Here is a 16,115-nt window from a genome sequence, read left to right as displayed (position 1 = left end):
CATTATAAACCCACTCACAGTATGTGTTTACTTGTGAGATTTTCCACCACAACGAATGGGTGTAGAAATGTGTCTGTGTCTGCCTCATAGGTCTAAATAGCAGCGTGTCATAGTTTTCCAAGAAGATGGATTAAAATAGTAGGACTAGCCTAGGCTATGCTGGCCATTAGCCTGTGAAGATACAACATGGAGTGTAGCAGTGGCGCATGAAAGCATAGGGACAGTTACATAGTAGTGTCAGAGTGAAGCGATGCGCCAGTGCCTTTATGCTGCAGGCAGCTGCTCACTGGTAGTTATTGTAGATAACTTCAAATCAGTGCGATTTACCCTTATAGGCTACAGTGGGTCCCATTTTTAAGAGGCCACTTTATTCATGCTTTCCGTGATTCATGCAGCTGCATGAAATGTATAACAACTTTTCGCCACAAAGTGGCAGCTTAATTCCACTGTAGCATTGCCGGTAAACAGGGCCGCACTGGGGGGCGAATACGTTGCAGAGGGGACGCCAGAGCGTGAATATCTCACTCGCAAAACAGTGTTTCCGCTAGATTTTTAAACAGTAGCGGCAACTTGGCCCGTTAAAATCTAAAAAGTATCCTTTTAAATCGTAAAAAAACAACTAAGCAGACATCCATAGGCCAGGACATAAGGCCTATGTAAGGCATTTGTGTAGGCTGCAGATAGCCTATCAGTAGTTTCAATTGTAGATAGGCCTATATTATTTAAAGTTAATAGCAGTCTCCTCACATTCCTTCTAATTTCCGATTAAAAACGCAAAACAGTGTATTAGATTAGGCTATAATTTAAATGGACATTTAAACGTTATTTTCCTCTTTCCATCTCGCAAGCTTTAGCCTACTATATATAGGCTACAGTAGGCGCATTATCGTTCATCTTTTGGCTAATTCGCTTGTTCTGATATTTACTGTATTCATTTCATATTGTTACAACATAAACAAATGTTGCGAAATCTCACACTTTTCCCCCTTTCCACTTTGCGCAGTAATTTCATTAATTCCAATCGGAGGAAAGAAAGACACATGCAGTTTTCTTGTTTAATTAATTTGTAGTCATTATCTGCTAGGCCAGGGATTCCCAAACTGTGGTACGCGTACCCCCGGTGGTACGCGAGCTGCTTCTAGTGGGTACGCGAGATGAAAAGGGCTATGGCGGACAGGTGTAAAATGAAAATTTTAAATCTTTTGTAATTAATTCATGAATAAATACATAATTTCGAATCAGGTCATAATGATATGGAAACATGAAATTAAAGGATACTCTGTATGTGTTCATCAAAAAAAGGGCACCTTATTATGACGCCTGGAATAGCTAATAGAATGCGTTACTTTTGAATGCGTTGGATGGTCCGTGGTCCGTGGGTGGAAAGTTTTGCGGATATAACAAGTTTCTGAAAACAACAAAAACAGAAAGGAGGGAAGGAGCAAAGCTAAGAGTTATTTCAGATGGGCAAGAAAGGTAACATTAAGCTAGGCTTTACATTTAACAAACTAAAGGTAGCCTAAGTTTAGCCTTTCTAGGCTGTATAGCCTAATGTTGTCCAAACGAATACATCCTTGTCAGGCGTTGTTGTAGGCCTATTATAAGATATTGTATGTGGATGTAGTTAGGCTACTAGGCCTATGCAGGCTACTTTTCATAACTTTTTAACTGACCAAATGCACGCAACTAAAACCGGGAAACGGACAAATATTGTCAACGGGGGGGGTTATAGAATGCGTTACGTTTTTATGTGTTTATGTGTCGGATGGTGGGGGTATGCGAGCCGAGTCGGAATGTAGCCGGTGGGGAAAAGTTTGGGAATGTAGCCGCGGGGGAAAAGTTTGGGAACCGCTGTGCTAGGCTATAAGCCTAAAGCAAAACCATTTTCTGATATTTTGTAGCCTATAGATTAGCTATATGAAGATATGATGGGCATAAACAGGGTGCCCAATGCGTGTGCCCGTTCTGCGTTCACTCTAGAGATGCGCGGATGGGCTATTATTTCAACCGTAACTGCATAGCAAAACTTATTCATCAGCCATCCATCAGCACCAACGTTTTTTGACCAATTTTCAAAACCGCACCCGCCCGCTATCCGCTGGTTGTTTTAATGGGTGATGCGGCGCTGCTGACATGAGGCTAGAAAGCTCTTGCCTTTTCTAGAAAGACTGATCCAATGCAGCAAATATATTAAAAGGCTAAAGTCCTACATTGGCTATGTTGTAGCCTATCCCCAGAATATCAGCAGCAAACTCGGTCTCTGTCTCGCAAAACAGTCTCCAAATAAAACGCACATCGGCCTGTAGACCACAATTTTATCATTGTAATAAAACGCAATTTGGCACATCATTTCAACATGCTGCTATTTAGCCTACTAATTAATGCCTATTGTACTTTATTTTTTGCAAAAAGAAAGAAATCCTTAGTCATTCACATTATAGGCTACTTTACGCACTGTCATGTCAGGGTGACACTATGACAAGTCTGCTCTGAAGACTCCCATTCATTTTGACTGCATGGGAAGAGAGCGCGTCTTTTTCAGACAGACAGCGCAATTCATTTTATACCAGCAGGCCGATCGGACAAACTATGGCACCTCGATATTAAAGACACGCCGGCTCTATTCATTCCGAAAGTCCACCGCACAACAGTGCAACATGCATGTTCACATTTTTAGTAACAACCGCCAAACTTGCTTGCTTGCCTTACACATCTAAGTTTTCCGACTATTTTTCTTACCTTCTTTTACCTTCTTACCTTCAGTGGATGTTATTGAGCTTGTAGAACTTTTAACTCTTACGTTCTCAACATCTCGCACTGCCATTGCCTGATGTCATTTCTGAGTCATATCACTCCATAATCTGTCTCTCTTTTAAATGCCTATTCCCTGAATGGTAGGCTACAATGACTATGTGTTTTATATATATATCACCAAGGCTCTGCAACGATACGCGACATGGGAGACTACTTTCTTATTGCACACCGGAGAGGAAAAAATGCTGGTAGGCTACGATAGGCTACTTAATTTAGACTTTTTGTTACCTTTAGTGTGTGTGTGTGTGTGTGTGTGTGTGTGTGCGTGCGTAAGAGGGGTTGCTCAGTGAAACATCGGAATACACCAATTTCGCCACACCATCTCTGATAGTAGCCTAGGCCTAAACAAAGCAGCATGCATAGAAGCAACTAGGCCAAATTACTGCCTGAGCAAAATTTGACTAGCCTATTTCAAAGTGTGCTCCGTTTTTTTTCGGATGTAGGTAACAATTTAACAATGTATAGGCTATATTTTTTTCATTTGATTGGTTCAACCGCCACCCGCCCAAATTTAATTAAAATATTATATTTCTTCATGTCATCTGCCCGATCCGTGGTTTAAACCGCGGCTGTAACCGCGAACCGCGCATCTCTCCAGCGAGAGTGAAATCAATGTTTTAAAAGCTGTGTCATCACCATAGGCAATTTGCTATGATATTTACCTCTGTTATAACAAGTCGTGACTTATGCCTATTCAACTTTTAACTTAGGCTATAGGCCCAAGTGTCAATTCAAAGACCTGTTATTTCCATTTTTGGATTTTGGGTTCATGGACAGCAAGCATCCTGTCTGTCAGAGCAGAGTCTGCAAATCTTTTATAAAAAGCTGAGTCTGCAAGTCCAAACCTTGAGGCTATGATTCCGCTTGCTAGATGGAAGCAGTTGAAGCTGACTGTGGTTAGGATGGCTGGGATCCATTCATTATTCTCCTGGCTTTTGCATCACCTATTGTCCTGGATGGAGGGCAGCTCACATCAACAGATGCCTTGAGCTGGACGCACAATCTTTTTCAGTGCTTTGTGTTTTAAAGCAGTGCAGCTTCTGTACCATGCAGTGAAGCTTCCAGTCAAAATACTCTCTTGTGTCTCTGGAGAAGGTCCTTAGAATCTAGATCTCATGACAAACTTTCATAGTTGTCTGAGGTGGAAGGGAATGAACGTGTCATCTTTGTTTCTAATCAATCCAATCACTGTGGTGTCGTCAGCTAATTTAATGACAAAGTTGAAACTATGCATAGCCACACAGTTGTGGGTATACAGGGACACAGCACAGGTGTGTACCTGTGTTAAGGATCAAGGAGGCTGAAGTGTTTGAGCCTATTCTTTCTATCTGGCGTCAACCTGACAGGAAGTTCAGGATCCAGCTGCATGGGCTGGTGTTGAGACCAAGGGCCAGATGTACGTGAGTTAGGTTTCATTGTGTGTATTTTTTTTGCTTTTCTTTGCTCTTGCTGGCGTGCTGCTTCGTTTACCCAATATGTCTATCATTGAGAGGATCATTCCTCTCTTTTTTTGGTGCTGGGCTGCAGGTGGGGGGCATTGGTGGCGATTGGCGAAAATGAATCTGTTCCTTGCACACACCCTCAAAATAAGCATACCCTCATATGGCATCAAACTTAAACTCCTTGCCTACATCAGGTGGTGCCTTAAGACTTACTCGTTGGAATGTTAGAGGGATGAATTCTCCTGTCAAACATAACAAAGTATTTCATAATTTAAAATGTTTAAATACTAAAATAGCGTTTCTACAAGAAACCCATCTTAAAGAAGCACTATGCAACAATTTTAGCAAAAATGACCTTAATTATGCAGGTTGAGAGACATTCTGATGGTTCTACAACACTTTCTGGGTCGTTTGGTGGGTGCTTCGTCTCCCCCTATCGCTTCTCCGCGGAAAAAAAGAATATACAACTTTCTGAACCCGGTCTGAGTAAGTCCGGATGTGACTCTGCGGAAGTATCCAATCGCGCCTTGAAAATGTAGTCAGATTGTAGTTTTAAGAAGACTGCAAACCGGACGCCGACTTGGCTTTGTTGCTGTTGAAATTGTAAGTAGCCTACCCTTAAGTGAACCGGTACATGTATTCTGTTACTCCCTAATAGGGGTGGGCGATATGAACAAAAAATAATATCTCGATATTTTGTGTGATTTTGACGATAACGATAATTAGTCGATATCCTTTAAAAACATTTTTGTAAAAGTCTGAATTACTTTACAGCTCATTATTTATTTTATCAATACAATAATAACCAATAACCTAACCTGTGACTCTTGCCCCCACTTGTGTGTGTGGCAATGACATGGTCTAGCCAGCTACATTAGAGAAGATGAACAGTTTCCCAAGAGAGTTTTCAAAAACCTTTAGCCTACTTAGGATTCACTGTAAAATTAAGCAGACCAACAGAGTACATCTCAGTTATTTCCTTCGATGTTTTGTTTAAGAGAAATCATGTAGGTTTGCATTCCAAGTTACAGAATAGAAACTAATGCGTTAGCTTATGGCTAATGTATATGAGAAATCCCATAGAGATGCTAACGGTTAGCATAATCGATACACGTAGATATTTAGAGCGAACTTTAGTCCATTTACAAAAGAGTTACATGAGAAGAGTTATTTGTTTACAACTGACTACTAAAATACTCAAAGGCTAATGTTTTCTCTCCATATATTACCATGTAGGAAAAAATGTGATCAATGCTACGTGAACAGAACAGAAGTAGCTGCACAAAATCCCAAGTAGGCCTACGTCTCGGTCGCTACACAAAATAAACATTAGGCCTGCGTGTGACAAGGTGGACCCACTAGCGATCATGTGACACTTGCTCTGCTGCAACGAGGGGCTTCTCTCGCATACACCTCCTGTATTTAGTGAATGTATGGGGTTTTAATGCGTGATTTCGAGTGTTTTTTCCCCCATAAGTAATTTAAATACTCGATAATGTAAATTTGCACATTGTTAAAACAACAATCACGATATTATCGCAGACGATATATATCGCCCACCCCTACTCCCTAACATTACTTTCACTATTGACTGACAATGTAGGCCAGTCAATCTAGCCCAAAAATTACAACAGAAATGTCTCATAGTTTTTATTGGTCCCAATTCCCTCCTGAATCATATACTAAAAGTCTACCGCCATAGATGGAGTGGAACATATTTTTTTCGAGATTAAAGGCCAAAGTTGTGCCCAACTCTCCAAGCCAGATTAAAAATGTATTGTTTAATTATGTTGAGACAATACAGAAAGACAAAATTAAAGAAGGGACTGTGGCTATGTTTCTCTATCATCCCATACATTAGAAAATACTATTTAGAGTCATCAAAAAATCTATGTTCGTCATGTTTTTGGTATAAAAGGTTTTGACCAACACACAAAATTGCAAAAGTAATGGTTCTATGGTTGTATCTGCATCTAAACCGGTTAAAAGCAAAACAAAAAAACCTAGTCCACCTAGTTTTAAACACTGCCCACCCACACACAGTAGGCTACAATTCCTGATCTGATGGAGTCTGACATTAGCAGCTCTGTTGTTGAAACTTGAAACAAAGGTATGTTAGACATTTAGTTATTTCTATCAAACATTATCAACTAGGCTTCTGTTTGGTTGACTAGGCTGACAGGTTCAACTTTCAGCATCTTTACTCCTGCTAGCTGATGTTCAGTCACTAAAATAATTCACAAATGAACACATGCAAAATATTGGAAGCTAAGCTACATTTTTTCCAGGATGAGATGGCTGAGTATGTGTTTTGTGGGAACCAAATGTCGCCGTCGTGGTGACTCTTGATGCAGACTCCAGCCTCAGTCCACTCTTTGTGAAGTTCCCATAAGTTCTTGAATTGGCTTTGCTGGACAATTCTGTCAAGTCTGCGGTCATCCTTGTTGCTTGCACACTTTTCCCTTCCAGTCAACTTCCCATGAATATGCTTTGATACAGCACTCTGTTACACCCTGCCCTTTCAGCAATGGGCTTCTGTGGCTTACCTTCCTTGTGGAGGATGTCAATGACTGTCTTCTGGACAACTATCAAGTCCGCAGTCTTTCCCACGATTGCGGTTGTGTTTACTGAACCAGACTAAGAGATTAAAGGCTCAGGAAACCGACATTTCTGTATTATAACATATTTATTCTAATATTTTGAGAAACTGATTTTGGGGTTTTCTTGAGCTGTAAGTCGTAATCATCAAGATTGAAACAAAAATGGCTTGAAATATTTCACTTTATATCTAATGAATCTAGAATAATGAAATTGAAAAGAATATTGAGAGACATGGTGAAATGTTCTGAAAAGATGTTCTAGAGCATTGTTTCTCAAACTATGGACATGGAAACTGCTGGTCCGCGGAGTGAAATTATGCTCTGTCTGATAATTTGCACAATTGATCAAGGAACCATGGACCGACAGAAAAAGAAAACAAACGTTTCTGCAATCAGGAGGAAATACTTGCTAATTTGGTGTCATCAAACATAGAGGCATACAATTAACTGTGGTGGTATGAGCATTCATTCAATGTGGTAGAGAAATTGAAACCACTCGATAACGTTGGTAGCAAAGCTCCGCTATAACGTGTTGGAAGGCTACAAAGTAACAACATTTAATAGAACTACGTGGATTCTTGCAACTCCCATAAAAACACAGCAGAGACTGGATAATACTTTTGCTTTGACACAACAGACTGGGAAATGTTTAAGCAGGCAGCCACTTACAACAACCAGACAGACATTGAGGAGTATACAGACACTGTAACCTCTTACATCACCAAGTGCATTGATGATGTGACCCACACAAAAGACATCATCACTCGGGCTAACTGGAAGCCATGGCTGACAGGGGATGTCCTCAGGCTGCTGAGGGCCAGAGACAAAGCCTACAGAGCTGGGGATGAAGCCGGCATGAGAACAGCGAGAGCCAACCTGTCCCGTGGCATCAAGGAAGCAAAAAAGGAATACACTTACAAGATAACCACCCACTTCAAAGACAGCAGGAACGCACAAAGCCTATGGCAGGGCATTCAGGCCCTCACCGACTACAAGCCCGCGCCACAGAGCTGTGAGAGCAACATCCCTCTGCTCAACAATCTGAACCGCTTCTTTGCTCGCTTTGAAGCACAAAACAGCACTTGCCCACAGAAGACCCCTCCCCCTCCACACGAGCAGCCCCTGTGCCTCTCTGCCGACAGCGTGAAGAGGACACTTACTGCTATCAACACCGGTAAGGCAACAGGCCCAGACAACATCCCAGATTGTGCGCTGAAGGACTTTGCTGAGGAGCTTAAGGATCTTCACAGACATCTTTAACACTTCCCTGAAGCAAGCCTTCCCATCGTCCCATCATGTTTCAAAGCTGCCACCATCATACCTGTGCCGAAGAAAACTGCTCCATCCTGCTTCAATGACTACCGCCCCGTGGCACTGACACCCATCATCATGAAGTGCTTTGAGCGGCTTGTCATGTCACACATCAAATCCATTCTCCCCCCCACCCTGGACCCCTTCCAGTTTGCATACCGAGCCAAACGGTCCACAGAGGATGCAATCTGCTCTGCCCTCCACCCAGCCCTCACCCACCTGGAAAAAAGAGACTCATATGTGAGATTGCTGTTTATAGACTTCAGCTCTGCATTCAACACCATAATACCACAACAACTCATCTGCAAACTTGACAAACTGGGACTCAGTACCTACCTCTGCAACTGGCTACTGGACTTCCTCTGTCAGAGGCCTCAAGTAGTACGTGTTGGCAACAATATCTCAAGCAGCATCACACTGAGCACGGGGGGCCCCCCAAGGCTGCGTGCTCAGTCCGCTGCTCTTCACCCTGCTGACGCATGACTGCACTGCAACCTACAGCAACAATCACATAGTGAAATTTGCTGATGACACAACTCTGGTGGGTCTCATTACCAAGGGCGACGAGACTCAATACAGGTTGGAGGTCGACCTTCTGACCACGTGGTGCGGGGACAACAACCTCCTGCTGAACGTCAGCAAGACCAAGGAGATTGTTGTTGACTTCCGGAGAGGTCACACCCAACACCTGCCACTGACCATCGACAGTGCTGTGGTGGAGAGAGTGAGCAGCACCAAATTCCTGCGGGTGCACATCAGTGAAGACCTCTCCTGGACCACCAACACTGCATCACTGGCGAAGAAAGCTCAGCGCCGCCTCTACTTCCTGCGGAAACTCAGGCGAGCAAGTGCTCCACCAGCCATCATGACCACATTCTACCGAGGCACCATTGAGAGCATCCTCTCCAGCTGTATCGCTGTGTGGGGCGGAAGCTGCACTGAATACAACAGGAAAGCCCTGCAGCGCATAGTGAACACAGCTGGAAGGATTATTGGTGCTTTACTCCCCTCCCTGAAAGACATTTACACCACCCACCTCACCCGCAAGGCGACCACAATTGTGAGTGATGCAAGTCACCCCGCTCACAATTTGTTTGATCTACTGCCCTCTGGGGTAGAGGTACAGAAGCCTGCGCTCCCGCACCACCAGACTCACCAACAGCTTCATACACCAGGCTGTTAGGATGCTGAACTCTCTCCCCCCTCCCCCCCCTCCACCCTCAGCTACATAACATCCTGGACTTTGGACCCACAATGGCTGCCTTGCACTCCTCCACTTGTACACTTGCACATTTTGCAACTTGTTGTTGTTGTCCTGAAAACACAACACACTTCTGCTGCTCTTACATAACTTGCACCACTATGCCACTTGCTTACTTAGGTAAAACAGAACTACCTCAGCCATTTATTGGCCTGACTTTGCACTACTATATTGACTGTCTATGCACAATTGCACAATTTCAACCCAATTTTGCTGCTCTTATTTATTCATTGTATGTGCCTTCTTATTTACTTTTTATTGTTTACTTGAATGTTATGTTTGTCTGTGGACTTAATTGGTAAAATATGTCTTGTCTCCACTGTGGGATAGTGAGAAACGTAATTTCGATCTCTTTGTATGTCTTGGCATGTGAAGAAATTGACAATAAAGCAGACTTTGACTTTGATAATACACTGTCTAGCACTGAGTATTGTATAGTCAAATTTAGATATAACGTGGCCAAAAGCTATTGTAGCCTAATTATTCTTCCTGTTAAAGATCTCCAGATCAGTGATTTATGCCTATCTGCTCCGCTGATTACCATACACAAAAACTGGTATTGTGCTTCCTGAATCCTTACATTCAGACAATCAAATGAAATCTCATTTAAAAGGATGTCAATATTTTCTCCAGTGTATGATGCTTGCATGGGGGAAACATCCCAAAAAATGTCACCCATATAATTGCTGTTGTTTTGAGAAGTACAGTATTTCTCATGCAAGCATGCAAAAGCAATGGAACTATTGTATATATATTTTACATTAGTAAAGCAGTCCTCTGATGTGCATGTTAGCACTTTAAACATTGACTGCTTTGAAGTACATATATAACAATATTGCATAACAATAATAATTGTGATAATGATAATTTGAAGGGGGGGTTGTCATGTAGGTGGGCCCTATGACCCCAAAGTCTGCCATACCCGGGCCTCAGGTCAAAGAAGTTTGAGAAAAGCTGTTCTAGAGAACTGATGACATGCAGTGGAGGTGTCATTTTCATGAGACGGTGTACATTTGAGTTTGTTTAAGTCTGGTGGCACTTGCATTAACACATCAAACTACACATAGGCAAAAACCACTGAAGCCACATCGGAGACTGGCCATCGTTCTGTGGCGGTATACTTATCATGAAGAGACATACCGTAGATCTTAATATTTCATGGATACCACTTTTTTTAAACATTTCTGTATTTTTTTAACAAAACCATGTTTGACACTGGGGTAGATTTCCAGATACCTGCCCTACCCATCATTGATATCCTATTGATTGAAACAAACTTTTGGCAACTGAACTTGAATATTTTTGTTCTCAAGTGATTTTGAAATGCTAGCTGTATTTATGCAGAGGATCATTTAATTTTCCTGCCTGTCTCGCTCAAAGATGTATAGTGTGTTTCTATGTCTATGGAATGTCACCTGTATTTTGCCAAAGAAAATCTCATATTTTATAAACAGTATAACCAGCTAACCAAACAGAGTAAAACTGAATTCATCAATGATTAATGATGTGGTGAATACATAAAACACATGTAGGTTTACCATGGTTGTAGTTGTCAAGATAAAGCTACATTTCTAAATTTTCTTAGGATAATTTAATCAACATCAACTATCTAATGTATAGCGTATCTTGTTTTGTAGTCAGCGGAGTAGCCTGTATGAGTTTTCAGACCTGGATACTGAGAAAGGTGAAGAGAATATGATATAGTGACTGTATGCTTGTATTCAATTTTTTGCTCTTTTCATTTACCTCTCTCCTTCTGTTCTCCTCACACATCACCACTCTTTGTTCAGCTGGAGCAGAGGATAAAATAGGCTGGGCATTTGGGTTGGGTTTAGAGAGGCTTGCAATGGTCCTCTACAGCATCCCAGATATTCGTATCTTCTGGAGCGAGGACGAGCGTTTTCTGAAACAGTTCTGCCTGCCCAGCATTGACCATCCTGTCACGTTTCAGGTAATGTCTAGGACTTAAAACTTTTTTGAGTTCTGAAGTTTCAGTAATTAACAGTGAATATTATAAGCTTTGTTAACATGACAATCTGTAGTAAGGTGGAAAGATGACATTCCAAATTTTAAATTCCAAATTTGCGAACTGTGTTTAGAATGCTGTGTGTATTCTCTAAAAAAAAATCTCATCCCAGCAAAACTGATATCAATCATGATATCAATAAGCTTAAATAATTGGAAAATATAGGTAGATCAATTAATAATAATAATAATAATAATAATAATAAGCTTTGTATAGCACCTTTTATACACAGAATGCAGCTCAAAGTGCTTTACATTTGGAGCATGTAACACAATAATAGTCAGTCAGTCATTATCAATCACTTTCACTTTTCTTCATTGCTGTGGCCGTTTATGATCCAATCAGCAACATATCAGAGATATAGAAAATAGAAAATAACATGTATCACAGTTATTAGAGAAGAGTCAGTCATTCCCCTTTGTTGCTGTGGCCGTTTATGATCCAATCAGCAACATATCAGAAATACTTTTATACTACTATGGATATATAAAGGCTTTGCTGACAAATGCCTAAGCTAACAAATGCGTAGGTTGATGTAAATGTAAAATTAAATGAAAAAAATGTACACCCCCAAAACAGGAAAAAGTTGGGACATTGTGTAAATTGTGAATAAAAGCAGAATGTAATAATCTGCAAATCTCTTAAATTCATATGCAAAAAGGACACAGACAACATATCAAATATCAATTTATTTTCTTATTCCATTGGCAGATAAATGTAGTTGTTTTTTATGTCTTAATTTAAGAAGACTTTGACTTATTTTAAGTCAAATAATCTTACAAAAAAACAAAAAAGTAATTATCCTTATACTAAAAACAATAGTAACTACATTTTGTATTTTAATAATTTTAATGAAAACAGCCAAAAATGCAGGTTCAGCCTTAGTAATACACTACAGAAACTGCTTATCTAATAAAGTCCAACCAAGTGTTATTAATTTTATATCAAGATCAAAAAATCTATTTGGTACTATTTTTAGTATGAAGAGACTTACCTAGCGCTTTCTCGTAAAATCATTTGACTTAATTTAAGAAGAGTTTGACTGCTTTTAAGACGTCTTATCCCGAAAACAAGCAAATCTCTAAGTTGTTAGACGTTTTAATGATTCTTCTTTTTCCCCTGTCTCTCAGGCTATTAGTAAATACCCACCCTTGTGGAATGATATTTCATTCTGGCTTCCTGCTGAGGGTTACGAAGACAATGACTTCTATGACCTTGTCAGGAGTTTCGGGGGTGACTTGGTTGAGAAGGTGGCCCTGGTGGACAAGTTTACCCATTCAAAGTAAGATGATCAATACTTATTTTTTTACCTATTTCACTGACCTGGGATTTATTATGACCGCCGCTAGCGTAGCGTGTTTTTTGCTTTGATCCATCGCCTACCCCCTAAAGGAGGGTAGGCCGGACACAGTTTTCTGTGAATATCTCAAGAACCATAGGGCCTAGGATGACCAACTTTTTTTCGTATGTTGGTCTCAAGGGGCCATGTCAACCCATCCCATATCTGCTCATTTGAGGTATAGGGCCACCTAGTTAAAAATGAAAAGGCAAAAATGATATGTTGTAATCGCAGGTATCTTTGACTGACAGGTTCAAAACTGCACAGAATTTGAAGTGTGAAGTTTGAAGTGTGGAATCATTATGACACCCTCTGAATGCATGCCAAGTTTTGTGGAATTCCGATCATGGGGGGCCATATCAGCTACACACACACACACACACACACAGGCATTCACACACTCCCAAGCACACACATAAACACACATGCATACACACACATATGAAGACACAGGGGCAGACACACACACAGACACACACACATACATAAAAACGCACGCACACAAAAACACACACAAACACACACACACACACACACACACACACACTACTACACATACTCATACACATATAAACACACCCACAAGCGCGAACACATAAAAACATACACACATGCAGGCAAGCAGGCACAGACACACACACACACCATTACCCCCCAATTATACACTCACATGCCATCACACTCAGAAGCACCCATATATAGTTGCAAGAGTAGGGGCTGGGCCGGATCGTTAGGAAAGATTAGATGAATGTGATCATTTATGTTTGGGCCTTTTTTGGGCCTGAAATCGCTGATGCAACCTTTAACTTTCGTTGGCCTTTCGAATGTCTTACTTTCACTTTCATGTCATCCACCTAAACTTTCCTACTTGCTAGATTTGACCAATTTTCCATAGCCTATGTGCACTAGTTTGAGTAGAACTACTGCTCTTCATTATCTCCCGGCTTGTTGACATCTCACGTCAACATCATGTATTGTATTATTTCATGATCACTAAACATTTGATTTTTAATGTTATCAGTTAACTTAATTCAACTGCACTTGTAATTGAAGTATGCCGTTCAGTTGTGAATGCTCGCAAATTGCGGTAGGGGGCGGAGAAAGGCTGATTACCCGATGAGATACAGGTTTGATAAATAGCCTGGAACCTGAAGATCCACTGCGTTCGCTTTCTGCTGTTTGGCCATGGCGCTGATAACGCTACGTTCGCAATGTACGTACATCTGGCCCAAAGAATCTTAAGGCTAAAAGTAGCTCCTAACTGGCGAATTTAGGAGAAAATCCTAAAAATAATGGCCATGTTACTCGTAACTTTAGGACTAAGTGTAATTGACAAAGTATTTTAGCCCTAAAAGTAGCACCTAAGTCTGGGACAGTGGCACGCCTGGTCTACCACCAACCCAAAAGGGCACATGTTATCTCGCTGCTCATCCAGCTACACTGGCTACCTATGGCTGCCCGCATCAAATTCAAGTCTAACGCTTGCCTACAAAGTAGTCTCCGGTTCTGCTCCCACCTACTTAAATGCCCTCATACAGGCATATATTACCTCTAGACTGTTGCGTTCCTCAAACAAACGACGTCTAGCTCTACCACCGGTACGCTCAGGCCAATCCAAACTTTTCTCATCTGTTGTTCCTCGTTGGTGGAACGCACTACCAGTTCCTACTAGAGCAGGGACATCCCTCTCCATCTTCAGAAAACTCCTGAAGACCCAGCTCTTCAGAGAACATCTCCTCTTGTAGCACCACTTACAACTAGTCTTGCTGATCCTAGCACTCACCACCCGACTAGAACTCGACTGTTTAAAAACAGCACTCACTTGATGCACTTATTCTTATTGTACTCTACCTTTTTTAAATTGTCCTAGAATTGTTGAGAGAATTGCTTTAAAAAGCTTAAACTGTTTACCATGTGTCAGCCAAATGTAATGTAATGTAATGTAAAGAAGTCGATAGGACTTTTAACTCACTAAGACCAAAACAATCCTAAGCAATTCTTTTTGTGGAATTTCACGTCATGATGTTTTGAAATGCACAGGAGCTCTCAATCACGAGGGAATAATTGTGCATTGTAACTAAGGGATGCACCAACACCTAGCCTGGAAAATCCAGACCCTGATAATCTAGAAAGATTAAGGGTCTGGCAAAGAGCAATGTAATGGCCCAACTCGAGGGGCGGCAACAATCATGCATTTAAAAATCTTACTGCACGCAATTGGATAACACTAGACCATGTTTACTCTGAATGATTTCGGACTTCGACGCAATCGGATAACACTACGACCAATGTGTACTGTCTTCCAACGTTGCAGCGCTGTCTTCATCAGTTTAGCCGGTTCCCCGGAATGCAAGGGGAAAAAGTAACGTGCATCACTGCTCTTTGCCAGAGTGTCTCGCAGAGACAATTCCTTTGTGCTCTCTGGATTTCCAGGGTAACCAACACCAACAATAACCAAATCAACAAATACAAATCAACTTAACTTTGATACAAATCAAAAACTTAATCAAATTAAATTGTTTCTCCTCTTCTCCTACGTAAACGTACAAGAAGAATAACTTAGATGCCACCATGGTAAACTACTACATGCCCATATCCTATGGAGTCAGAACAACGACATAAAGATTGTGTGCCCAATATGATTTGCACAAGTGTAGAACCGTTTTGTAACTGTGAAATTAATTTGTCTGTGTGCAAAAAAAATGCGTACCTGCAGAAATATTTTGTGCACTTGTGAAGAACCGTTTTGTAACTGTGGAATTAATTTGTCTGTGTGCGAAAAAAATGCGTACCTGCAGAAATATTTTGTGCACTTGTGAAAAACATTTGTCCACTGGATCTACGAAGCTACAAAACATTTTTACAGACACGAATTTTGGCAGTGTTTTGTCGTCGTTTCTGAAGAGCCAATCAGTGAATTTTGGCACTGTTTTGACTGTTTCTGCAGAGCCAATACACACATTGCATCGCCTACTGACTAGCCAATCAGGGGACGTCCTGCGTCACATCTCTCGACCAAGGTCGGGAGCTGGTCGGCAGGCACAGAGCTAGCAAACTTAGGTCGTAAATCTAACAAGTTAGAAGCTATGCCTTTTACAACAAGGCTTTTGATGGAAAAGTGGTGTTTATTTCCATAATCTTTGTTTAGTGAACGCATAAAACCGTCAGTTTTTTGGGAGAAATAAGATTGTTTTTGCCGTAACTTCAAAAAGCCGAGGGGAAACTGTGGCAGAAGCCCGTAACATCAGATACGTAGCCTAGCCTAAATGCCAAGATCAAGGAATGATATATGCTGGTGCATTAAAGATAGGCTAATCTTGAT

The 16,115-nt window shown here is 41.2% G+C and overlaps 1 protein-coding gene across 4 annotated transcripts in view; it reads left to right on the top strand.

Moving 5' to 3' along the window:
- fars2 (phenylalanyl-tRNA synthetase 2, mitochondrial) overlaps positions 1-16,115 on the top strand; it is a 73,784-nt gene that overhangs the window by 46,718 nt on the left and 10,951 nt on the right. For all 4 annotated transcript variants that reach the window (XM_076291080.1, XM_076291082.1, XM_076291083.1 and 1 more), the window contains exons 5-6: positions 11,219-11,379; positions 12,585-12,736. In XM_076291080.1, coding sequence (XP_076147195.1) covers positions 11,219-11,379; positions 12,585-12,736 — 313 coding nt within the window. The remainder of the gene's footprint in view (positions 1-11,218; positions 11,380-12,584; positions 12,737-16,115) is intronic.

Source organism: Alosa pseudoharengus, unplaced genomic scaffold (assembly GCF_046254945.1).
Source record: "Alosa pseudoharengus isolate Yale_2024_CS ecotype anadromous, Long Island Sound unplaced genomic scaffold, YU_APseudo_1.1 YU_APseudo_1.1_scf_18, whole genome shotgun sequence".
Classification (NCBI taxonomy): Eukaryota; Metazoa; Chordata; class Actinopteri; order Clupeiformes; family Clupeidae; genus Alosa; species Alosa pseudoharengus.
The sequence above is the reverse complement of the archived record's forward strand: the minus strand, read 5'-3'. Positions and strand labels throughout refer to the sequence as shown.